Consider the following 27,844-nt stretch of genomic DNA (forward strand, 5'->3'; position numbering starts at 1 on the left):
GGGTGCTCAAAGCAAATGAACTGCCAAGATGTTTTAGACTTTAGTACTTTATATCACGATATACCGAAATATGTCGAGAAATATAGTGCAAAATCTGATTTGATAAAATAGGTTTTAAGAAAAATCACAACCAAACATGCATATGTTTATTCAAAAACTGTTTTTAGAATAAATATTTTTTCATAGAAATGTTTTTAAGAAAAAAATGATTTTTTGAAAAAATAGACCCAAACACCCACTTAAGTATATATAATAAATTGTACGTACACGTGTATTTTGCGAATACGTGGACATTATACTATATGTACATGCGTCATATATATATAATAAATACATGTATGACAATTATATCGTTAGTTAGCATTGCACGTATTTATTATTCTATATATACACATATAATATATCAAGCATGCATATTAGTTAATATATACCGTGTATTAGCTAATTCATAGTATACGTGTGGACATTGACATTATTATTAACATTTATAATACATGTGTTTAATGTAATATTATAAAACATGCATTTAATATAACACACATTAACTATTATGTTATATATATTTAATAAACTTTTATAACTAACAAACAAAAAATATATATTATAATATTATGATTTGCCTTTATTTAGTGTAATATAATACTAAATTTTATATATCAAAATCATAATAATCGGTTCCGATTTCATTTGGTACCCATTGATTTTTTACTATTCGTTCTAACTGTTACAATTATTTACCGGTTCAGTTCTTAAAAATCTATTTTTACGGGTCTAACATTTTAGGACCTAGAATCGCTATAAATGGTTCGGTTCCAGTTTGGTTTATGGTAATTGGGTACATGCACACCCCTAAAATAGGTGGCAGAAAAGGCTGTTATATTGCGCTTAGGCCTATATTTAGTGAGATTTTTCGAGCCCAACATAAACTTTAGTTGGGCTTGCACTGCATTTCTCGGGAGCTTACTGCCCTACTTGGCCTTTTATAGTGCAATAATATGAAAATACGGCCTCGTTGTTCTAAAAATTGGTTGGACAAAAAAATATATTCCCTAGACAGCTAGGCTTCATAACTTGATCATTGATCAAAGCAATGGTTCAACTGTTCAATGGCTTCAAATCTACAATGCAGGGTAGTGTACGTGTTTAGTGATTTTAGTCATAAAAGCAGAAGGAACAAATGCTTGAGTAACCCGAGATGTATCACTTGAGACGTGCTCGAGCCTGGTAACGAGCGCATTTAAAAGGCTCGCTTTTCACCACTGTCCAGCATTCAATTCTCTTCACTTCCCTCCTTCTGCAACACAACACAAGTTATACAACGCAACACATGCACTCCATTAAATAAAGAAGAGAGAGAGAGAGGAAGAGAATGGGGATGGGTCTCTCTTGTTTTTACCTGGTATGAAAATTCCGACATGGGTACGTAGGAAGAAACTCTTTCTTTTATATTTTTAGACATTTTATGGTTAGACCTTAAAGCTCCTTAGTGACGCAAGAGTGGGTCCTTCTAATTTCGTTATAAGGGCGGTGGAGACTGGAGAATCTGAAGATAGTAGAAAGTTTGTTTTAGGAGCAAATTGTGCTTTGATAGTAATTTTACACAATGAGAGTGTTTGGGAAGTCTGCTTTGTTCTTGGTGGTGGGAATAAGTTTTATACTTCTTGCCTTCACAACTGCCACCACCTCCTCGCCTGGTATTTTCCTTCACTTTCCCTTCTTTATGAATAAGAGCATGTCTTCAGTGCACAGGTCGTATGGTGCGCAGGTCATATGGGTCGTTGGATCAGTACTTTTACCATTAAATACACACGCACCCTTTGGTATGAATGGCCGAGATGTCAGAGGGTACCCACCATAGATTTAGCCTATGAATAAATGTTTTTTGGATTAAATAGAGGAAACGGGAGCCTGGGACTAAAGTAATTATAGCGTCAATTTTGGGTGCTTCTTGCATGCAAATGTGCAATAATGGCTGTTGGTAACTCCAGTTTAGTTTAGTCTGAAATTTGCTTTGCATTGCCACTTTGACTGTTTGACCCAAAGAAATCTTTACCTCCAATAGAAAATAAGCCTTATATAGACAAATTTTTCTATGGTTTGACGATTTTCGCTTCCCAGGCCAGCTCGAGCCTTAAAAACTTGGTCTCTATCCAAATAGTTTAGCAGTAAATCTGGAGTACAAATTTTTGGTTTTCTGGTTCAATACATTAGGAATGTAATACCATAACTCCATAAGAACAAATATTTTGTTGTGGAAATACCGAAATATATACTAGCCCTATCACTATCTATTACTAGTATCCAAATCGTTCTGCTCCTCTACTGATGAATGAGTTCACATATCTGGATCTCTAAGTCGTATTTCTCGCTGCAAACTGTTGCACCCTTTACTCTTTAGTTATTTATTGTGCGGGAAAATCAAAATCGAAACGATCGTGTTTTCTTTTCATGTATGATAGATTATGAATTTGCTTATTTGCAATATGACAGATCCATTCTTAAATTTTAGTATGTAAACACAAAAGGAAGTTTCTATTGTTCACTCTTCCTCCTACCTGCCTACATCATCCAAGGACAACAAACACATCTACCCGTGTCGTTTACTCCCTAGTTCCCCTGTTTCCTCCCATCTACCATGTTCACTTGAACCCATCCATCATTTTTAAATTTCATACTAACCCCTTAGAATTATTTTCCTGACATCAATTAACAGTGGACCACTCCACCAGTTTATTTATTTGAACCGTGTGGACTTCACTGGGATTCCAAAGATCCTGAATTCTAGCAGTCTCTCCACTATGGCTTCATAGCAGCTCTGTTGCATGGGTACGCCCTAATTTCCTCTGTACCGCGTGTCCTGCGGACATTGGTACGGGTATGGATACCCGGACACAAGCAAAACAGACTCTAATTCTCAGATCTCGCGTGTCCAAATTGTCGTACCCGTGTCCAAACCAGACACTCCGTCCCGTACCCATGCAACACAGTATAGCAGCTATAAATTCTTGGCAATTGAATTAGGATTTTGCTATAAGAGTGCGCTTTAGGTCTAGTTGGACTTGAATTAACTCACGTCTGTTCCAACAATATTTGCTCGAGTGCGAGCCATTGAAATACTGAAATTATTTGTTGTTATTCTACAGATACGGTCTTTTATAGCAGTGGTGCTAGTGAGATGGCCATACTGCATAATAGGAAGCTCAAGGTATGCCATGAAACTTTAAGTAAACACCGATGCTCTCATGTCCTTCCTTTCTCGGAAGGATTAGCTGCACTTGGTGCAACTCTTAACTGATATTCCGTTATCATTACAGGAAAAGGGATACTATCCGAGCATCGGTAACAATAGGAAAAACGGTCAAGATGTGAACCTGGAAGACTACCTGCCGGTTGATCCAGTTCCAAGTTCAAGGACCTCTATAACAAATGGACCTATTGAGCATGGGGCACCTCTTATGCCTTATATTCCAAAGCCAACACCCTCAGCTCCCCCAAAGCCTGGTGGTCCCTGAAGCAATGAGATCCAGTCTATATGACACTGTTCTGTGACATGGCAGCTATGTTAATATTAAATCAATAATAACCCACCACGGTAGGGGATGTGTTGTTCTAATCCTTCCTAGTGACTTGAGAAGCATGTACAGATAAACTGGTGTCGAAATGCAAATGGAAGACTTTTTCTCCTAGATTGTTGATGTATTTACTAAAGCCTCGTATTAAGGTCCTTGTCCAAAATATGTGATCTCACCAGTGAGTTAATGATCTTTTTTTGTGGTGTCAATGAATTTCCCAGAAAGGTTTTAGCAGAGTAATCTCGATGGATTTGACTATTCTTAATTAATCAAATACAACAAGCACAAGCAACTGAAAAATAAATCGAGGTACAATAATTTTTTAACATTCGTAAGCCCAATCACAGGGAAACATCCACATCACTACCTATCAGTGCGCTTGTTTACTAGGAATCGGACTTGAGGAGTGGAATTAACTGGAATTCTTGGTGGACCACTCACTTTGGGCCTATTTGGAGACATAGAATCCAATTCTGAATTGATTCTAAATGGACTCCAATTCCTTTTATTAAGTCTTTGACAGACCCTGTTAATCCAAAAGAATCCTAGACTATGGGAATCAGTTTTTTATTTATAATCCGAAAATGGGGAAATAAACTAAAAATTGGAATATGTTAGAGGGGATTCTATACTGCAACCAAACACATTAATTGAAATAGGAATTAAATTCAGATGATTTCTGAATGTTTGTCAAATACACATTTTATAAGTTGGAATCAAATTCTATTATAATAGATTTCATTCCAATGGTTTCCTACTCCATTCTATTCCTAATTAGCTTCCTGTCAGTTGCTAAACACACTCATAGATCAATCCTCTTGCCTCCTTTGTCCTCAGTCCTCACACACCAACTTGTCTATGCCTCACACACCAACTCTCTTCTTATCGATTTCTAAGGTCAATAACATTGGTAAGAATAGCAAAACCAAGGTTTGTTCATGAGATGCTATGTATGGAAGTTTGTTGACATCAGAACAGATTCATTGATAAGGCGGCCTTGTTCTAAATGGGCATTATTTTATGCTTGTGCCGGCTGAAGTGTCGGTTCCAGCTGCAAACAAAACCTACACATAATATTGTATAGAAATTCGCCATATTAATACTTCAACTAATTAAAAAACATCCTAAAAAGACTTGATGCATAAATGATTTCAATCATACTTTGTTGTTCATTTCACAAAAATTATGTCTGATCAAGGGATAACTAAAATTTGATAGGTTTAGAATTTTTAAAATGTAAGGCCGTAAAGGTGTGTATTCCACGTACTATTACTACTGAGATTCAATTTCACAATGTTGCAGTATTTTCCAGTAAACGGTTTGGATTGAAAATAATTTTTTTTATAGGACTGAACTTTCAGAATTGACACACTTTGTTGGGCATGCACCAAAAAACTAGGTTCAATTATGAAGTGGTCAGGAACGCATAAATGTGCTGGACATTTGACTACCCTAGCAATTACTAAGGTTTACAATGTCTAAAATCATCAAATCCTTTTTTTTGGGTGGAACAGGAATGCATCTCTCCGCTAACATTTAATTTAACGGAAGTTGAGTTTCTGTTATTTAAGAATCGAGATCACCTAAGTATAGAGATGCCTTACTGAATGATCCTTGGGGCAGTATACACTAGAGTGATATGTGAAAAACACTCACCAACTATGCGTCAATGTAGTCAAAGATTGAGATTAGCTGGCTATGATTTTTCCGACAAAACACATCTTGCATCTCGAGTCTCGACCCTATCTCCTAATCAAACAGCTGCAAAACAACTGAAAGTAATTGTAAAAAGATCATTCACGAAGAAAACTACAGGTACCAAGTAAACAACACTGTTAAAGATGAGAACCGGTTGCCTAACTTACCTCTAAGGCTCTAATGAACCTCCAGACGAATATTTGTAATCCATGACGAATTGAGGTTGTCTCATAGCGATGGTCAGGAACCATTCTTAGGAGGGTACCAGGAAACTACCACCTGCATGGGTTGTTTAGAGCAAGGTGCAGCATGGAATTGCAGCTACTGCTGGCACCACAATTCAAGTTTGCCGATGCTCAAGTAAGTCAAGAATGCTGCAAGCAGGATCCAACATGACAGGATTCTCTCCAAAGAATCCCACTAGCCCACTAGGTTGATAAACATCCCATATTCTGGTTCATAACAAAGAATCATAGACGCAAGTAATTTTTCAGAAAAATAACAAAAATGAACTCAGCACAGTTGATATGTTATTACTGAAACAACAAATAGTCACTGACTCACTACTATTCTTTATAGTATGCATATTGCTCAAAACAGGAAAACCAACATCATTTATTTTCGTCTTTACCAATTTTTCTTTTTGATCAGCAGAATAAAATTTCATTAGCAATTAAGGTTGCCCCTCCATAGCAAGACGCTAAGGCCAACTTCAACCGTCTTTTTTATAACACCAAAACAGTGAAAACCATCCCCAAACGTGTTGTATCTTGCATTCCCATATCTGTAATCGCATTTCTCACCCTATATTATGCAGTTAACTTTGCAGGTATGCAGGTTACTCAAGCACCACTCCAACCAGAAGCCAATCCAACTTGCATCCGACCTCTTTCAGGCGCCACTTCAACTGGCTTCCATCAAACAAGGTAAGGTCTTGAATGCCATTGCAAGTGGCATCCCATGCATTTACCGCTTGGAGTCTGAAATTGGATTCCAGGATCCTTGAGGAACCGTTGGAGTTGGTCTAAGGAAGGTAAAGGTCCTGAGTACAGCAAATTTACACAACACGGCTAGAACTGAACTTTCGTCATAATTATATGGAAACATCCAGACTACATAATGAGCTCAGGATAATTACAAAAGATTACCACCGTCAAAAACTTTAGGATTTGGACCATCAGCTTCAGTCACACTAAACATAAATAAATTAAAGTTGACTGTAGGTTCAAACAACACCTATAAAGGGGTTTTAGGCACCAAACCCAGGGCAAAATACAAGAGACCCAAGTAAGGGGGATCCATGGTTTCTCTCGACTATATAGTTCTTACGAGCAAGACACAAGGCCTGGAAAAGAAATGGCCCTCTTTCGCGTCCATGTCTCCTACTCGTTGCCTTCCCTTTTTCAAGTCCTATTATCAATTATCCCCATCACATGTCATGCATTCTGCAAGTCCTTATGCATGGTCACAAAAGGAGACTTATCACCTCCAATATGTTCGAAAAGATTAAAAAAACATCGTAGAAAGAAGCATTGAAATAGACATCAAAACATATGACAAAAAGGGAGGTTTGAAAATGAGAACTTACGAGAAGTTGAGAGCTCAAAACTCAATTATCACTGTGAGCAAACATTTCACACTCGTAATTAACTAATTAAGTAGCAAAAAGAAATAAAATAATATGGAAGGAAAAGAAAACCCAAAAAGTAATCAGCAACAAATAGATTATTAAAAAACTTAGGGAACTATATATATATCAAAGACCATTAATACTGAGTAGTTGAGAATGCTCCCAGACCCACGTCAGCCCCCCTTTTTTCTCTTAGACTGACACATCAAATTTTACCTAAAAAAATGAATTCTACGCCCTTTTTTACGCCCTTTTTTTGCGATTTCAATTGTTCGTAGCCCAAAATATATAAAAACCCAAAATAGATAAGTAGATAAAAACTTCTTTCTTAAATCTTATCTCCATTCTTAAATTTTATCTCCATTCTTACTCCGTTCTTAAATCTTATCTCCATTCTTAAACAAAAGAAAACCTGAAAAGTGATAGCCCCAGTAAGTTACTTTTTGTGATCCTTAGGGAAAATCAGCTATATGTCAAGAGGGAAAAGTGCTCTTTTGCTCACTCAAAAGGAGATCAAGTTTCTCAAGAACGTAATTGGTGGAGGCAAAACGCTTTAGAGGCCCAAAATAACGGTTACCGCGATTTGGAGTGGAGCCGTACTTTATAGCTTGGCACTTGATTTTGAGACCGACGCTTCAACAAGGTATAACTATCAACTCCAAACCCCTTGGTGAAAATCTTTCATTATTGTTTTTATGATTATTACAACTATTAAATTAGAACATGTTCTAAGATAATAGTGTCAAATTCTTGTTTGTCGATTTGGTTGTCTCTGAGCTCATTGAATTCTCCGCTCGCTTTAGAATTCGCTCAAGTTTGTCAAGTCAAGTAGGGAATAAAACCGCCTCACCTGGCTGGGAATACAAAGCAGAAAATGGATGGATAATTTAGATCTCCCAGGTTAGCTTAATGAACGCCGGCAAGATCGATTGGATGATTTGGTAGAGGCTCTCAATTCGTCGGGGTTAGCTTTTGTGTGCACAGAAGTTCAAATAATCGTCGACCCAATATCATAAATTAGGCGAGGTGAAGAGCTCTTGACGGGTTTATATGGCCCGACTCCATGGTCGAATGGATTTGAAGGCGCGTTTGTTGAAGCTGTTAGGAATATACAACTTAATTGTACTTACTCTTTACCAATTACCAAACTATACAAACCTTTTGTCTTGTAAGTGTCTTGTACTTCTTAATTAAATCCGAGCCTAGTGTAGATACACTATGTCTTTAAGACAGATTTTCCCCCTCACGGTGCTTGAAGGTTGATGGGAAACTATCTCCCAAGATAGAATGGATTTCCTTCTATAGAAAGCTAGCACTTCAATTCTATAGACTCAGCGAACACAACATAGTATTTGACTAAGAACAGAGGGAGAAGAGAAAGATCAGAACTCTGTGTGATCTCGTGTTTTTTTCTTTCTCTCCAAATTCATCCACTATTTATAGGTGAGTGGTGCCTCTTCGAAAGAACACAGTGACTCTTGGGAAAAAGTAAGCAACTCTTTGAAAAGTCACATGTTTCGAAAAGACACACCATTTCGGCATAAAGCACTGTTTCGAACCAGTGCCTATTTCGAAAGGTCACACCTCTTCGGCATGATGCACTGTTTCGAACCAGTGCACATTTCGAAAAGTCGCACCTTTTCGGCATGATGCACTGTTTCGAACTAGTGCACCATTTCGAAAAGGTTTTTCTCACTTTACGTACTGTTTCAAGATAAAACCCATTTCATCTTAAGTGGGGTAACTTGGGAGACAAACTACTCATTCATATTTAAATGGATTTGAGCAAATCATTTTTCTAACAGAAGCATCTTTCAATGGGTCAAAGGTATTATCATAGATATAAGCTGTAGTCATCAATGCTGATTTGATTGCGGCGGGATTCCATTCTCTGGTGTCTTGCCTTGAAGCAAAGCCGCAACACCACTAACATGAGGACATGACATAGACGTTCGACAAGATGTTAAACTTCACTTTCCCCGTGGATCTGGCCGCGGCGACGGATGGCCCTATTTTCTCCGGCCCAAGCGGCAAGGATGTTCACACATCACACCGTGCAACAAGATCGGGCTTCCGTAATTTCTAACGTCCGAAGTTGGGTCCTCTCGATGAGAATGTCGCTACTATAGAATGCCCAACTTCGTCCCCCAAAGCTAGAGAGTTGTTGTTGGCGTGGGTTGGTCGTATGCATCGCTTAATCAATTTTTTTGCCGTTGCTCAACCGCTATTGCTGGGTAAAAGATGGCTATCTCGCAACCAGCCTCCTCTCCATTTTCAGCAAGTGTTGGCCAATATCATGCCCACTCCCCCTACATCCTTCACTACCTGCCCTTTATGTACTCTGACCGATGCCTGCGTCACATATCACAATCTTCCCATCCAACAATGACTAGATCCATGGCTCCCTCAAGACACATGGAGGTTGGGTCGTATCGCCGAGTTGGTACCCAAATACACTAACGAATACACTAACGGTATTACCTCGTGTTGATAGATTGATCCGCCTCGTAGAGTGAAACACCCGACAATGTTCTTCTACTCCCTAGCTTCACAACAGATGGGAAATCTCTATCCATTGTGGCCGGGTCCGTCCTCGTGGTGATCCATGGAGACACATTCATGAGAGTAATCGGATCGGCCCTCCATTTCCAAATTAACAGAAACGAATACACCATTTTCCATTGCTCCAAAAGTCGCCATCGCTAAGCTATCATGGCTGTAAGAGGTGGCGCCATGATATCAAGTACTTTGCTTGATCGACAAAGATAAAATGTCCGAACTAGATTGATGAGTAGAACTTCGGAAAAGAAATTTATCGCTCATTGAGATTGAGTTCTTTGCAGTTATTCGATGCTTCATTCTTGCAAAGTCCCTCGACCGCGAAGTCACCTCACCTTTTATTCTTGCTGTTCGTAAAATATAAAATATACATAGGAAGGTTGTAATTATTAAAAGTCATTTTGACAATTACCTTAATGTTAGATTGTCGAAACAAAGATTATCCTATTCATTTAACAATTAATCTGGGAATTTAGAAGTGGTAAATGACATGAGATGAGGGACACCTAACTTATTCATCCGGAAGTGAAAAATGGCCTAAGGTATTATCTGAATTTTAATAATTAAGCAAAGGAGCATAAAATAATGGTACTAAGAATGAGAAGACAAATCAAACATGGCATTTTGGTGGCAAAATTATGAGGAGCAATGTGAATGTCCGGATGAGATAGTAACAATTTGAACTATTGTTTAAGGTGTGCGATGAAGAAGTTGTAAAGCTTCTTCACCGGTACCAACATTGATGTAAATGAAACGCATTGAGAAGGAAACTCCGCCGCATTGCTACCTCAAGCACCGCTTTCAATAGCAGTTCATAGTTAAAATCTCTCATGACAGGGACACATATTTTTCTTATCTTTGTTAAGATTGTGGCGTTTGCTTAATGATAATCGTAGGGATTCCATTTTTGCTTCAAACGGGAGCCAATGTGAGCTAGAGAAACAAGTTGGGGCTGACCCCGCTCCACCTTGCCGCTTCAGTGGTTATTTCCAAACACTCCGTATATAAAGGACTGCCTCCCTCCAAGTAGTCTTTTGCCATGTACTTGGACAAGTCATCCAAATATTCTAATACATTGAAATTGAAAATCGGTGTTCATTATCCCAAATATGTTCCGGATCCTCCTCCTAAAAGATCCAGACTCAGCGTTGATGCAATTTCAGAAACTCAAGAACCGGCAATAACCTTTCATGTAAACCCTATTCCTATTCCTATTCATGTCTTTTTTACTTGAGGAGTATTACCATCTTCCACGCTTATCCGACCCTTTGAAGAATTGCGAAAAGAGATTCTCAAGGCCTTGACTTCTCTCATGGAGATGGTACCGGTGAGATCGAGAATCTGCCCTTGCCAAGATGTGTTGAAGACATCGGCGACTTAAACACGGACTTAGGTAGACTTCGATGAGTCATAAGCCAAGATGATGGGGTGGCAATGGGTGGAGAAGGAAAAAAGCAAGACATCAAGTAAGTAACAACATCATTATCAACTATTTAAGCTATATATCAAGATCTACTTTCATGACAATAATATCAACTTTCTACAAGAGATTAAAATCTGACATATGCCCATACCTTGAGTTGGCTCAACTTTCCGTTTTTTGAATGGAGGATCTCTCTTTGGTTTATGGGTTGTCCTTCTTGAATTTATTAGCAAAACGTATAAATGTTGTTGATCAGGGTAAAATTAAATAAAAGAGGGCGTTAATGAGGCTGGGAGTGGGAATCACAAGATACACCAGAATCTTTAAGATACCGCACAGGAGTAGCTCAGTAACTACTATTTCAGGGGGGTTCTGTACTGCAAGCCTCAACTTTGATCAACTCTATAAATTTTGTGTGGACGACTTTTTAAGCAAAGTACTAATTTTATTGTATTTTGATTTCTGGCATGGTTATTAAAGGTATTGTGGTTAAAACTGCATAGAGAGAGGTGAAGAAGTCTGACACAATCCAAAACGTGAAAACTGAATTTTCAAAACCGAAGGTATATCTATGGTAAATCAAGAGTCCATTTGCGGAGATTGACTTCGCAATGAGCAAATGGTTGTTGATTATGACATAAAGAATGGCTCAATCATTAGTGTCTTTCTCGATTCGAGATTCAACAAAAATACATATAAAGATGTTGCGATCGAGAAGCCAATAACACTTGATGTGGATATGAGGGACACAGTCCTTACTATCAAGCCAGATACTGAAACAAGGAGGGTATCTCTCATTGGCCAACAAGAGCTTTTCTACTTAGGAGAAGAACTGGATGATGGTCGAACGATTGCAAGTTATAACATTGAGGGAGGGTCAACAATTTATGCAGTCTTTTCGCTTTTGGGAGATACAATGCTAATATCGGTTACTACTTGAAAAAAATAGAACGTTTAGTCTTAAAGTGAAAAGATGGTTTACTTGTTTTTGAATGTCAAGTTCCCGATTGTAAGCATGTTGGAGATCCCAATTGGCAAACGTAAACTCCGCTTGACAAGGTGGAGCCGAGAATGATATGACTTTAGCGGACTTACATTTTTCAAAGGACGGACATTGAATTTGAGGAGTGACAACATGCAAATATTCATTAGGGTGCCTTTAGGTAAATTGATTAATTGCAGAGTGGATGGATCTTATACCGCTCAAAATGTGCAAGAAATGATTGAAGAGCGGGAGGAATACATATAAGGTCGCAAGAAAGGCTCATCTACAAAGCGATGTAGCTTGAGCCTTCACAGCAATTTGGACGACTACAATATTAAGGAAGCCACCACACTTTATTTGGTTCTTCGTCTATGTGGGTGTTAGATAAAGATAATTGTTAATCTTCTGGTTGGATTAGTTGATTTGATAGAAGGTATTGTACGTTTTAGCATATTGTTCTTATTGCTTAGAAGCTTTTTAGAATTTTATTTCTATGCAATTTAAAAATGTATGTATTTTAATTTTATATATTAGCAGTAGTAGTAGTTAATTTTAGTAGTTAAATACATATATTTTTATTTTTATTTTTTTTAATTTTAGTTTCATTTTGCGTACATTAGAGATGTGTTATGTATCGGGTTCGGTGCACTCCACGTGCGCTTATGACATGGTGGGATGATATTAAAAAAGTTGGTGCACTTGACCATGCTAGAGATGTAATTCTAGCGATTTTTTTTTATAGTTAAACTTTGGTATTTGGACTCAAGTTTTAGTAGATTGTTTAATTTCTTTGACACTCATAGGCCAGATTATTAGCATGGCTTTCAAAAAGTAAAAAAATTACATAATAAGCAATTAGTGTTGTAATATATTATGAGGCTTCAAATGGGGTATATAACGGTGCATTTAGATTGATTGTTTTATTCAGTTTTTTTTTTATAATGGATCGCTACCAAGTGCTACTCTTCTCAACCATGCCTAAATTCTTAAAAAGAGAGCTGGAAACAATTATGGTAGCCGTGTAGCTAGAACCACGATGAGATATACTCAGCTGATGGTTAGTTTAATTGGATTGAGGGAGTATTGAACATTGCTGATAATCAGGTTCTTTGTAATTATAAATTAGAGTGCCATCTACTGGATGTTCCTAATTAGTATTCCCATTACCATATGATTCTCCAGCCTCATAAGGTATTAGCATATTGATGTAAGAATGGCATTTTTATCCTTTAAGTGAAACTGATTTATTAGCATCTTAAAATGATAGACTACAACTCCCTATATCAATAGTATACGGTATTGCCTGAGATCATAAAATATGATAGCTATAAATATATCAGTGGAGAGATTTATCTATATTGATAATATATATTGATAGTCTTGATGAAGATAAATGGAGAATTTATGGAATTTGAGGAATTACATTTTTTTTATTTTGAATTGTGGATTGGTAGAACAAAAGAGACATAATTCTATGTTACTCCATTTGTTTAAAAAAATAATTTCAGGATATAAAGGGGTTCAAGGTTCCTCCTTAGATTACGCTTTTCATCTCATTTAGAAATGTATGGAACCCCTGTCCAACATTATTTAATTTTCTATTTTCAAGTGAAGTTGAAGTAAAATTTTTAGACGACTTCTCATTTCCAAGGCAAATATAGCTATTCTAACATAAATTACTGTTTCAGGTCATGTGGATGGCACCCCGACTAAGTTTGAACTTGGATATTTTCATGTCTAGCAGGATTCAAGGTTCCCCGCTCCTTAGATTGTGTTTTTCATTTCATTTAGTGATGTATGCAACTCATGTACGACAAAATGTAATATTCTATTTCCAAATGAATTTCCATGAAAATTTTCTAGCAGCTTATAATTTCTGGAAAATACAACTATTCCAACAGTATGATTATTGTTTCATGTCACGTGGACGTGCCACCTGTTTAATTTGAACTTAGCCTTACCCACTCTCTCAATGCCTATTCGATCAGTGTCATTCGATCTTCAACCTCACCACCTACCAAATAAAGTTCTTCCCCATGGTAAGTTCTTCCTCAAGGTAAGATAATCACTTTGCTTCCGTGAGATATATTATTATACGCTTTTACAACTCTTAAGATCCGTGCTTTTAAAGATAATCACTTTGTTGGGTGGTTATATAACGTTTTCCAAGTATATCAGAATTGTTAAAGATTTGTTACCCAAGGTTTACGTCTCTGTCATGACTCACGAGGTCAATTTCCAATTAGTAGAGCTCTTGTTATTTGGTTTAATTTGTTCTTATTATGGAATCAAATTCCCAGGTTTTCTTCATCTCTTCAATTCCCTATAAAATATATGTCAAAATGTGGCCCTTATTTTCTTCATTTCATTGTGCTATTTAGGACAATAATACTTCAAAAAAAATTAGAAAAACATAAACCCATCAAACAAAGTATATATATATTTATAAGCAGTGAATGCTATCAATATACATATATTATTTATTTAAGTGGATTTTAGGTTTTTGAGTCATTAGCTATCTATGTAGCAAGTCCGGCCATAGGCCGGGCCAAATGGCTAGTAACATATAAATAAATCAGATACAAATCAAGTGTGTCGACGTGTCGATGAGTGACCCCACTCTTAGCAAAAAATGTAAAGATTTGGGTATGTTGATTATTGCATGGAGAACTTTTTTTTGCACGCAAGTAAGGAGTGGTATTACAAATAAAAGAATGTGTTACAGAGAGATAAAAAGATTACATTTCATCTGACTTAACAGAATCTAAAATAGGATCATTATTGCATGGAGAACATTCATGAGTAAACCGAAAATTTTCATCCTTTTTCACCATGCCCCTCCCTCAAGAAATGAAATGTTTTGAGGATGGAGAATATAATTGCACGTGTTTCCATCCAATTGTTGAAATATTTCTACAACTCAGACATATATGCCATTCATATTCTCCCATATAACCAAATACACCCTTTTATTTTACAAAATCAAATAGGAAATTTTCTGTTTTTAAAAAAGAATAGTAAAAACAACAGAAAACCCTAGAATCGATTGAGAATATTTTAAAACAAGTTGGGAAATTAGATTTCAAAATACCACTACAAGTTAAACAGATAAAAGGGGAAAACCCTAAAAAATTTAATTACAAAAACAAGAGATGAAAATAACAAGAGTTGTGCTATATATATACCTTGGTTTAGCGTGACCATCACGCGCGTTTTATATACGCTTAGGCTGTCAGTGGCTGGGCCAGGCCCGATATCGGATTGAATCCGATTAGAATTTAAATGTTGTCCGATAAGACTATTGTGCCAGTTATGGACATACTCCCATCCGACCCGATAACGGCCCATTCCGAAAACTAAGGTCATTTTTTTAGTTTTTCAAATAAATATTATTAAATTTGCAACTACTATTATACATAAAATGTTAAGAGGCTTGATAGATTAGTGTTGTAGTGCCACATATAAAGTTTGGGTTTGAGTCTTACTACACTCTATTTCAATTTTTTTTTAAAAATAATAAAAAAATACATTATTTCTTTGTTTTTAAGAGAAATAATAAAAAAATACACAATTTCCATGTAATTTTATTGGACCTAGACTAGGCCCGAATCCAATCATGTCCAACGGGACCTAGACCGAACTTGGACCTTCTAAATATAAATATAATTTAGACGGGACTTGGACATAGGTGAGTCTTGTTCAAATCCGGCCCGTTGACAGCCCTATATACGCTAAGTACAACTTATAAACTTTTCATGAGCCCGGTTTAGAAATTACGTGGTTCAGTTGGCCCAGTCTAATAAATTATTATTTTACATAATGGGGGCCCATACAAGTGGTCGGCCTAGTGGTTTGTGAAGTCTTTATTATGGGCTTGAGGATTTTTTTTTAGGTCTTCAACAATTGTCGGCATTATCTGTCCCCACTTCTTCATATTACCCAAAATCTTTACCTTCCTCCTTTCTAGGTCGGTTGTCAGTTCTCACCACCGTGTTGTAACTCCTCTTAATCAAACAGGCATATATAGTGATAGGCTGATAGCAAACATATATACGTCCACTCTTGGTCTGATTTCTATTTGACACATTTACAGTACAAAAGATACACGTCTACAATATACTGTTTGGAATAAGATGGTGCTTACACGTGTGTCTCCTAACAACTCTTAAGTCTCTAACTACGAATGGGCACACTTGTTATAAACACAAAGTAGTACAAGGTATTCTATTGATTTTGCTTACGCACTAATGTAAGCAAAATTGAAGTGGAAATGAGAAGACAAGGTTCAAGACAAAATCATTTTTCTAGGTCTCTAATCACTTTCAGAATGTTCCTATACTTTGTTAATAAACAATAAAGCGTTGTTTTAGAGGCCACTTTATGATGAACTATAATATTAGAGTGTCTTTTAAGAATTAAGACACAAATCTATCTAACTTATGAACTTTCAGTCTTTTTCATTGACTCATTGTTCGTTTATTAAAATCATTACTTAACAATGCAACAACAGTAGCAATATAGCAAACATATTTCATTCTAAGTGGACCTATAGGCTATATATAGCTACACTATGTCATTACATTTTTGTGCATACGCTAGATATATGTTTTACATCTTCCTTATTTTGTCAGATCGGAGTTATGTTGATTATCTAAATAAATAAATAAATAAAAATATCGGAGTTATGTTCGTGTTGCTGGTTTTTTAATAAAAATGCGATCACACTTGTTCCATCTGCTGTGACAGTTAGACTTGTTCCATCTGCTAGCCGACTAATTTTTTTATTTTTACTTGGTAAGTTTAAAAATGTATTAAAAAAAGAAGTGGTTTTGAGGAGAGTTACATTACATCCCTCCCCTAAAATTCATACTGTTGCAACCATCGCAACAATGGTGCACCATACAAGCAATTAAGGAAATCTATAGTAGTACCCACAGGGAGACTCATATATCATGGTTTGGTTGTTCAAAAAACTCACGCCATTTTTCACTGCCAAATCTGTTGAAAAGTTTGCTTCCCTCCAAATTGAGATAAGCTTGGTGAGTGGAAGTTGTGTAACACAGTTATTCCACCTCGCCTTGAGCTGCCAAGGGACATTGCCTGTTCCAAAAGCACCCACTAATATAATTCACTCAATTCTGTTAGTTGCCAAGTTACTTATATTATTTTACTTTATGTGATGCTCATTCTCTTTAATTTGGGACACCTTGGCAGGCTGGCAGCTGCTTTTGTATGTGAGATGATTGTTCACCCATATATCTTCATGTGTTTGTTTAGGAAAACATACCTTATGGCAGAGGACCCTCTAAATGACCCTGACTGCCTAGAGTGTGCAAAGAAAAAGATAATTTGGTCCCAAGAATCAAAACCTGTTGTGGTCCTTGAAATATTTCACGCAATGCAACTGCTTCTATATCAATCTACGAGACCAACTTGTTGTCCATGGACCAGCTAATCCCAATTCCGCAAAAAGAAAAAGGGGCGAAAAGGAGATGCACTTATATTTACGCCCACACATGTCCTACATGTAAGCCATGGTCCTGGAATCCTTCTCAAACTTGACACGAACTGCACTGTTTGAGCATAGAACTGTTATATAGAGCGAATGGGCGTGGTTATCCTAGCTGCATGCCTGCATGGACTCAGAAGTCTTGAACTACTAGTTACAAATTACAGTCTTGGGATCGAGAGTAGTTCATGTCCAGAATAGGAGAATTACATTTGGGTTCCTCACTTCCTCCTACAATATTCCTTGTGAGGTAAATTATGACGTAGGAGAGATGTCATTGAAACATATGGCGATTGATAAGGAGTATAAAATCAACAATTTAAGATGATAAGAAGAATAAGAAAGTAATCTCACTGAACCATTTATATTTTCCTAATCATCTTAATCAGATACGATCATACGAACATGGGTATAATTAGACAGTCAAGCATGTGTATGTCCTCAAGACCTCAAGGAAATTCATTGGTGCTGTAAGACCGAATTCTTAAGTACAGAGTAGCTTAACCTTCTTATATTTCATGCATCAAGTTGCAGAGGGCACTTGGATCAACATGGATGGTTAGGCACTTAGGCACACTGCGTGTCATATAAATCAATTCTTCTGTTGTAAGCAAACGAAAATGCTATATATGCGACCCTACCTATAGAGGGCGGCGATCAAAGTTGCCGAGGGTATGTATGAGAAGAGAAAATTCAAAGTTGCCTAACATTCTTGTCACTTTTTCTCTTAAGGGAATTTTCTAGGTTTAGCTTAGGGGATTAATCACTTGCACCACAAGTCAATAAAAAAGGTTTGAATAATTAGAATTAGTTAAATGGCTATTCTGATCTCAGTCATCCCAGAAAATTGACAGAAGCAACGAACTCTCGTCTAAGGCTGCAGTATTCATGATGGATTATGTCTCCCTTAAGTGACTTATCAATGGCATTTTAATAAATGCTGGCCATTACTTGTCTTAGCTTGCAATCCTGGTTGGAATAGTGAAAAAGAAGTAACGAGAAAAACTTAATTAGAACTCTATATTAAAAGTGTCATCAATACTCAAAGGGCGAGTTATCTCTTAAATGTTGGTTACCCTCTGTTCAATGAGTATTCTGAAGCTAAGAGTATATAATATTTGCATATTTTTTGGCCTTTTGTGTGGTCGATCCAAATCAAAGATATATTCATTCCCATTCCATTTTTATTTGTAGCACATTTCTTGCATGCTCTATTTAAAAGATTTGGAGAAAATATTAATCAATTCTTGAACAAATTGAAAACTATACCCACATGCTCACTTCTTCCACATGAGTTGGTTAGTAGGTATTCATTTCTGGCATTTTTCATTAAATTTCTTCTATCAGTATTTGTAGCTATGACTAAAGCCTAATATGGGTTGTTCATGAGTCAAATCTACTGTTGATTCATAATACTTTTCCAAATAAACCAAGACAATTGCCTAAAAGTGGTGAATTGTCAAAATAATTTGCCTCGCAAATAAACATACCCATATAAACATGTACTAGGTATCTAGGTATAACTGTATAAGGTGTTTTATAGATATAGATAAGGAAAATGGGTCCAATGATTTTACAGGGATAGAATGAAACCCTCAACAAATCACTCCATTTCATCTGGCTCAAAATGCAAATTAAAAAATAATAAAAAATAAATCATACCACTCTACGGCACGGAATAGAAAAGTAAGTCATACAACTCCACTTAAATTGGCGATAGAGAGTGAAAACTTCCGCTTTGGCCTCCAAGAAGATAAAGAGCCATTAGACTTAGAGGATATTTGTTTTTCCTACCTATAAGTGTTTGCTACTTATAAGTGCTAAACACTTATAAGTAGGTCCTAAAATCGGTTTGTTTTTTTATACTTATAAGTACTTATAAGTGGCAAGGGTGTTTGTTTTTTCAAGCGCTTATAAGTGGTGACATTACAATTTTACCTATATTTTAATAACACGTGTACTCTCTTGTCAAAGTTAATAACGATCATATAAGAAATCAATTCAATGGAAGTAGAAATAAATTCATATAGACCATGTATTAAACAATCCACAATAGACATATTGTTTATTATGATAATCATAAAGTGTTATTGGAAAGACATTAACTTCTTCTCAAAGAATATGTGGTTTTTATATGTTCATGTGTTTTTTTTATAATCCCAACTTATAAGTTTATGGGTTACAACTTTCGGCCCTACTTATAATTTTTTTTGACCATTGGCTACTTATAAGTGGAAAAAAAATAAATAGGTAAAAACAAGTGCTCCACCACTTACAATCACCACTTATAAGAGCATTTGCAATGCAAAGTGATAGTTTTCACCCCTTTATCACCGATTTTTCACCCCCGCTATATCACCAACCCGGTGATAAACAAGGTGAAAGCCGACTTCAACTATCTCCTATTTTCGATATAAAAATTGAAAAAAATTCTCGGACCGAATTTTTCCCGACAGTTTTAAAAAAAATCGAAAAAAAATCGGCTACTTATAAAAAATCCCGTGGAAAAAAAAAAAAAAAATGGGTAAAACAAATCCACCACTTCCACCAGTTTAAAATTGCTTATAAGTAAGACTCAACTTATAAGTTGGATTCGATGCGGACATAAAAAAAAAAAACAATAGAGAAAACAAACAATCCCTTAGCCTAAATCATGTCATCCATATTCATTATTAAACAATCTTCTAAAGCTTCACTAAACCCATAATGTTGTTTTGTACTAGAACACCCACCTCCGTACCCAAATCACAACCAAAAGTACACACACATTCCATGATCCAATAATAATAATTAAAAAAAAATTAATTAAACAAATCTTAAAATTAGTTAAAACTTAACGTAACGTCTTTCTAAAGCTTCACTAAACCCAAACTCAACTTTCTCTTTCTCTCTCTTCCTTGTAAAAAGTTATGCCCCCAAAATTTAGCCCAAACAACCATCCCTCATTTGCTCTCTTCCCGGCGTCTCCTCATCTCCTAACCGTAATCCCCTCCTCTTCTTTCCCTCTTAAATACTCTTCTTCTTCTTCTTCTTTTTTCTACATTCTTATTTTACTAGTCCCAAATGTTGTATTATTAATCATGGTCGCTGCTTTATCTTCCACCGTCACTTCAACTGACCACCAAACAAAACGACCACCTTTATTACCATCAGAAAAAGACAATGTAAGAAAACCTAAATCTAGACAAGTCACCTCGAGATACTTATCATCATCATCATCATCTTCTACCTCATCAACTTCTTCATCTAATTCAAACACTAATTCTTCTAGAAGATTCTTGCCCACTCCTTCAACACCGTTAAAACGGACACAGTCGGTTGAAAGAAGAAAACTTGATTCAAAAAACAATGGTGAGGTATCTGTTGCTTCAAAGATTTTATTTACATCTACTAGAAGTTTATCTGTTTCGTTTCAAGGGGAATCGTTTTCGTTACCTGTTAGTAAGATTAAACCTGTACACAATCCCACTCCAACGATACCGAATTATAGGAAAAGTCTGCCAGAGAGAAGGAGGAATGGGAATAGTACTACGCCAGTTGATCAACGATGGCCTGGGAGAAATAGACAATGGGGTAGTAATAATAGTAATCAGTTGTCGAGAAGTATGGATTTTAGTACAGGTGAGAAGAAGAAAGTTATTAGTACTGGATCTGTTAAGTTAGATAGAAGGATGCATTTGGATTTGTTAGGGGGTAATATTGGTGAATTAGTGAAATCACTTGATATGGATTCAGTTGGTTCTGATACTGAGAGTGTGTCGTCAGGTGGGAATTTCGGAGTTGAAGAATGTGGGAGAATGAGGAATGCACCACCGAGGGGGATTAGTGTTCCTGCTAGGTTTTGGCAAGAGACGAATACTAGGTTGCGTCGATTGCAAGACCCTAGTAGTACGCCCAAGTTGGTTTCGTCAAAGAGGTTTTCAGTGGATAGTCCGGCTTCGTCTCCTCGAAGTGTTTCGACAAGTAGGGGGATGGCATCCCCTCTTCGAGGTCCTGCTAGACCTGTGTCCCCAAGTAAATTAATGATTCCGTCTATGTCTTCTCCTAGAGGAATGTCTAGTCCATCTCGGACGAGGAATGCTACACCTAGTGCAATGGGTGGTCAAGTTAGTAGTATGCCTTCAATTCTGTGTTTTGCTGGGAGAGCGAAGTTGGGGGAAAACCGTGTAGTGGATGCTCATTTATTGAGGCTTTTGTATAATCGACAATTGCAGTGGGGGTTTGTGAATGCTAGAGCAGATGCTGCCTTGTTTGTTCAGAGACTGACAGCAGAGGTATGATCACATGACTTTTAGAGTTAATTGGGCTTTAATGCTGTTATCTTATGGTATGTTGTATTTATTAAGTTGTGCAATATCATGCTTATAAATGTAGGTTTTAAACTATAGGATTATCCTGCATAATTTTGACTTTTAGTTAGAAACGATTTTTTCTTTTTCGTTTTTTTGGATAGTTTCTTCATACTTTAAAATGTTGCAGAACGAGTTCTAGTCTAGGTTTAGATAGGCTAACATGGGAACTAAGGCAATTTCTGAGCTGATGTTGACCTGTATGCTTCATGTTTCTAATACTAAGTTTGCTCAAATATATATGTATTAAAAAGAAATTTCTTAAAACTTGCAAGTCCTGTTTAGGAACACCATTCATTGAAAAGCTTAGGTTGGGTGAGCATAGAGTTTAGATATAAGATTACAAGAGTGACACTTTGGAGTCGAAATCTTAATATGAATGTGCATGCGTCATTAATAAGATCGTAAAACTAGTTTTGAGGAGGCCATCATTTCGATCTGGGAGGAGTGGAGGGATACTCCATCTGGAGCTCTGATGGATACTATGTTGAGTAGTTATGATGCAGGCTTTTGAGGATTTAAGGACAAATATCTTTGCAACATTAGTTATCAGAAATTCAGAATATCCCCATTTCCAAATTTTCTCATTGCTTTGGTCCTTGTCTACAAGAAGACAAACAGGGAGTTTGTTAAGTTGACTCACAACAGGATTGTTTGGTGTGTTGTTGGCGAGAAATCTGTGCAACTTGAGCAGGGAACAATGTACATTCTGCCGTGCCATTAGGGATGTTGCATAACCGTTCACTGCTAATTTTTCATACCATTTTAGCAGCGGAATTGGTCATCGTTTGAACTCCTAACTTGGGATGGTTATGCGAGAGTGCAAGTCGACAGACGGTTATGTAAATCTCTATAGCATACTTTTAAGCCAAACTCCAAATGTCATAACTTAGATTTTCCAGTCGGTTTCTGTTAAAATTTATATCTGTTGAAAGATCTCAATTAGACCTCTCCAATTAGACCGAGGGGAAACTAAATGGGAAGAAATGTACCCATTGGGATTTGTCGGCCAGCTCTTGTGTTCTATGAAGCACGGACACAGACACGCAACACAGATACAACATGACATGGACACGGACACCGGCACGACAATTTTAAAAAAAATAGGACACAGATATGTTATGTCCACTTTAATCTTGTTTCAAAGCCTGTGTTCATATTCATATTTTGATTTAAATTTGATGGAGAATGTTAAATTTCAATTAAAATATGAATATGAACACTGGTTTTGAAACAAAATTAAAACACAACATACATGTCCAAAAATGCAAGCTAATGCTAACGAAAGAAATAATAATTACAGAAAATTCAAAACAAATATATATAAAAAGGACTTGGCAATCATCAAGTGCAGTCATGTAGTGTGCCTCATTTTTCTTATTTCAAGAGTGAAATAAAACCCTTACCAAGTCATGTCTTCTTGTAAGTATTTTAATAACTTTTTTAAAAAATAAGAATAAAATGTAGAAGTGTCCCCAGCGTGTCCACAGAGTGTCGGAAATTCTAAAAATTAATTATCAAGTCCGACACTCCAAATTAAGTATGAGACATGTGTCGGTGTCGAATACGTGTCCGACATGGATACGTTGCCCCTAGAGGAGTGTCGGTGCTTCATAGCTTGTGTTGTTCAATTAGGCACTCTTTGGAAATTGAAATGGTCTTTGCTCATGATGCTACCCCTTGGATTTTGCGGGATAGAGCTTCTTCATCTACGTGTTAGATGTGTTACAAGTTTCTTGCAACCAGCTGGAAGATATAAGGTGAAAAATGGAGAAGATATAAGAAGTCCTGACCTTAGCAACCAAAGCGTAGGGCAAGTGCAAGAGTGAAAGCGGGAGTGCAAGTGTCAAAGCGTCGAAACTTCAAGTTTGTCAATATTCAAAGCGTGTCTAGAGTGCATAAATATATATCATTTTATTTTTATTTTATTAATATATATTTATTTTTATTTAAATTGTTATAGGGACTTTTTCTTTTTAACCAAAAAAATTCATTATAGAAATAGTTTATATATAGGTAGAATTACTTAACTGTTCTATTTACAACGTGTGGTCATAATGTCATATGCATATGTGGGGGGTGTGCGCGCTTTGAAGGAGGTGCATGCTGATGTTTGTCCTCCTTAATTATTCATGTATCATGTATGCACTTTGAAGGATGATGTCCTCCTTGATTATTGGTCACACAATTGGCCACATGTATGCATTTTGAAGAATGTTTTGTGCTAAAAAGTAGGACAGCTGGTGAGCAAATGCACGACCTAATAAAGTAGAGCGTGACTTTGCACAATGGAAAATGAGCTTTTATAATGAATTTAAGCTAAAAGCGCCAAAGCGTGGATTCAAAGCACAAGCGTCAGTCTTCCCACATGCTTTAGGTTGCTAAGGTCCTGACCAAGTGAAAAGATGAAGAAGTCAACTGATTAGTTTAGGCAACTGTGGGAACAATATCCGACTTTCAATCTGCTTGACTAGTCCAAATGAAACTGACTCCACGTGTTTCAAATAAATGAAAATGGTCAGTATCCACTTTCTATCATTTGTTGGATATCTAAGGAGGTTCACAGAGAGAGGTTGTTTTTCTCTTCCTCCTTTTGGATATCTAGTGGACTAGACTTTTTAAGAACTTGGAAGAGGATCTGCACCGCCTACTCATCTCTGGCCAGTTATCAACAAGTTTATGGGATATTTCTTTCACTTCATTTAACAATCTCTGGGCACCATGGGGCAGCATTATGGAAATCTTGGAATTGGCATCATTTGGTTAACTGGGAACCATTGTTGTGTAATCTTGATGTAATCTATTTGTAGTTGGATCTGGGGTTGTGCTTCCAAGGGAGCTAGGGGTGGATATATACACTCCCCTCTCTCAGTTTTTTCACACCTTGCTAACAATAATGAGAGTTTTGCTGAACTTTTTTTCCAATACAAATGAATAATAATATTATAACATTTATAAAATAATATCTATATTTATATTAATATTAATATCAGTAATCAAGAAAAATGTAGACCATTCTTGTTTCATGATCTAAATTATTTTTCTCTTTTACCAGAAAAATCTATATAATGCTTGGATATCTATGTCAGAGTTACGTGAATCTGTCACACTCAAAAGGATCAAGCTGCAGTTGGTGAGGCAGAATTTAAAGCTTACATCCATCCTTAAAGGCCAGGTAATCTCATTGTTTCACCATTGTGTTATTCTTATGTAGATTTCCCTGTAATTGCTTGGTTTCCTTAAACCTTGGTGTCCTTGCCCACTTTGCTTCAATTGCACACTATTTGCTTAATGTACCTTCTTTACCATTAGTATGAGACTATGAGTGTATACAATTTTTGTTAATGAAGTGTGTAAGCTGGGCTTATTTAAAGACACCATTTCTGCAAGTGCGGCAACCAATAAAATTACTTGTATGTCCTGATGTCCCAGAGAAGTTTGTACAGGCAACACCACGACACCATAACGACCACCACCACCACCATGCTGTCAACTTTGTCACCTGTTTTCTCTTATCCTCCTTGTTCTTCTTCTTTGGCCACTGTAGTGGTGGCCTCTGGTGACAGCGGTATTGGCGGTTGGAGGAGGAAGAAAGCCAAATTTTGGGTGTCCTAATGTGGTGGGTATGAAAGATGACTATTTGGGATAATTGGAGAAAACAATTTGGTGAAAACCTTTTTTTTTTTTTTTTGATCGGTAAAAGTTAAATTGTATTAGATCAAATAAAGTGTAGGTCGAGATAACCTACCATTACATAGTATATATAAACAAAACAACCCAAAAGTAAACCAACCACCCTACTCAAGACTCTCTATGCATAGTATCTTTCCATCTAGCTACAAATTGTTCAAAACGAATGTTTCTTAAGTCCACAAATTTTTTACTCTAATAACAAAGGAGCCCTTTGTCCTTTGATGTCTAGTACAACTTTCTAGATCACCATAGCTTTGCCCTCAAAGATGCATCTATTCCGTTCCAACCAAATACCCCACATAATTGCAAAAGGTAGTATGTTCCATATCCTAGTGAAAACTATCCCTATATTACATGTAAAAACAATGGCATGCTGCTTTATTTATTTGGGATTGAGTATGACATTGTACTGATAAAATTGTTCTTTATGTTGATTATAACTATAAATATCTTATTTATTAAATAATATATATAAGTATTTTTATTTTATTATATATATTTTTTTCAGCTTGGTTGTTTGTTAGTCCTTGAAAGTATTTGCACCTGAAATGAACCTTAATTACCAATGCAGATGACCTATTTGGAAGAGTGGGGCCTTCTGGACAGGGAGCACACAAGTTCCTTATCCGGGGCTATTGAGGCCCTGGAGGCTAGCACTCTACGCCTTCCAATTGTTGGTGGAGCTAGGGTATGTGAATAAATGATTTTAATATGCTGCTTTCTAGAGTCAATCCGTTGATCTTTTGTGAAATTTCATTTGTCTTTCTTTCAACAGGCAGATATTCAAAAAATGAAGGATGCTGTTGGTTCAGCAGTTGATGTGATGCAAGCAATGGCATCTTCAGTATGTTCTTCACTATTAAAGGTTTGCTCTTTGTTAATAATCTGGCTTCTGTCATTGCAGTTCTGTCCTTTTTATTATTGATGCTCTTCTGTCAATTTCATTATGCTTATAAACAAAATGGCATGTGAAGATCTTTCTATTTCTATGGTCTATATAATGTGAAATTCTAATAAAGCTCAAATTCGATTATTAGCATGTGGCATTTTCTTTTAGCTTTTCTCTTCCTGATCCAAGCATTGGTGCCATCTTCTTTCAGCATCAATAGATATAAACTGTAAATGAGATAACCATTACCACATGAACGAATATCCTTTTAGAAAATGTGGACATCTAAAGAATGAAAAGACAAGATTTTTTTTTTTGTTTTAGAAAATGTAGCCATATACAAAAGAGAGAATGTTAAATTTCTACATGATTAGAAATGCATACGCTTAATTCACTTTACACAAAACAGCAATGTCCAAGGAAACATTTCTTATGGATTTCCAAGTCATACATCAGTTACCGCAGACTGATTTATTCCTTCTGTAACTTATCCTCTATGACCTTTGTAATCTGATCTAAGAAACTTTTATTATATTCCCACATCATTAGAAATGAATATGTTTTATTTGTGCGTCCTTTGTGTAGCTGTATAACATCTATCTTGTTGGAGTGAAGTAATTTCAATTTGCGGATGTGGTACTGCTTCTGTTCGTTCCATATTTTAACTTCACAGGGTTGTCTAGTGACCTAGTCCATGTCATTTTATAGGTTGAGGAAGTGAACCACTTGGTGGCTGAACTTGCGAATGTGATATTACAAGAGCGGGCTTTGCTTGATCAATGCAGAGATCTTTTGTCTACATTAGAAGCCATGCAGGTAATGCAAGTTGCCTGTTAAATGTGATTTTATATTTCTTTTCATTTTTCATAAAGTAATGAATGTATGCAAACAGGTCAACCATTGTAGCCTCAGAACAAATATATTACAACTAAAACGTGTACCAACAAGTCTGACAACACAAGTATAGAGCTGAAGCTGACTAGCTGCGCTAAATGCTAACTTCAGATTAGACCTCCTCATTTTAGCCAAGGGAGTTGGAGCTAAAACGAAAGTACTGTGTGCTTGTTCGTGTTGTGTAAAGCGGAGCGTTCAGTTGGGCTCTTTGGAGCTCATGGAGGTTTGCTCTGTCATGTATTTTTGTATGCGCAAGTAACAAAAGATGACCTTTGCTATGCATGAACTAATTTTAGCTGTATACAACTACCTCTTTTCTGTAGGTAAGATTAAAGCTGATGTATATATGCATCATTTTTCAGTTTTACATTATAATCTTTAGTTATGCTTCAGTTCGCTTCCACAATCTCCTGTTGATTTCTTTTTCTATTTAGCTATTGGCCAAATTCTTTTGTTGGGTTCGAGGACTGCCATGTTATTTGCACCTTGCTTGGTATAAGTTGTCAGTTTCGATCATGTTATTTGCAAAGTTGAGTTTGAAATTTGCGAGTCTTTCTGTTTTCATTCTCCCTGAAAAGGGTTTAGTTCTTTGTAAGGACCCTGTTGTAAATCTCACGTTAAAGAAGGCAATGTTCATCAATTA

General features: G+C 36.5%; 2 protein-coding genes across 2 annotated transcripts; both read left to right on the top strand.

The window, feature by feature from the left end:
- Positions 1-1,320: 1,320 nt before the first annotated feature.
- Positions 1,321-3,812, top strand: LOC147520835 (uncharacterized). Its single transcript, XM_086594986.1, has 3 exons — positions 1,321-1,694; positions 3,144-3,205; positions 3,315-3,812. Exons 1-3 carry the CDS (start codon positions 1,604-1,606, stop codon positions 3,510-3,512), a joined length of 351 nt encoding a protein of 116 aa, XP_086451112.1. The 5' UTR covers positions 1,321-1,603; the 3' UTR covers positions 3,513-3,812.
- Positions 3,813-20,211: 16,399 nt separating this feature from the next.
- LOC147520836 (QWRF motif-containing protein 2-like) lies at positions 20,212-27,604 on the top strand. Its single transcript, XM_086592344.1, has 6 exons — positions 20,212-21,650; positions 24,781-24,900; positions 25,990-26,106; positions 26,194-26,283; positions 27,016-27,123; positions 27,200-27,604. The coding sequence occupies exons 1-6, from the start codon at positions 20,286-20,288 to the stop codon at positions 27,272-27,274; spliced, it is 1,875 nt and encodes a 624-aa protein (XP_086448470.1). The 5' UTR covers positions 20,212-20,285; the 3' UTR covers positions 27,275-27,604.
- The last annotated feature ends 240 nt before the right edge of the window (positions 27,605-27,844 follow it).

Source organism: Coptis chinensis, chromosome 2, assembly GCF_015680905.1.
Source record: "Coptis chinensis isolate HL-2020 chromosome 2, ASM1568090v1, whole genome shotgun sequence".
Lineage (NCBI taxonomy): Eukaryota > Viridiplantae > Streptophyta > Magnoliopsida > Ranunculales > Ranunculaceae > Coptis > Coptis chinensis.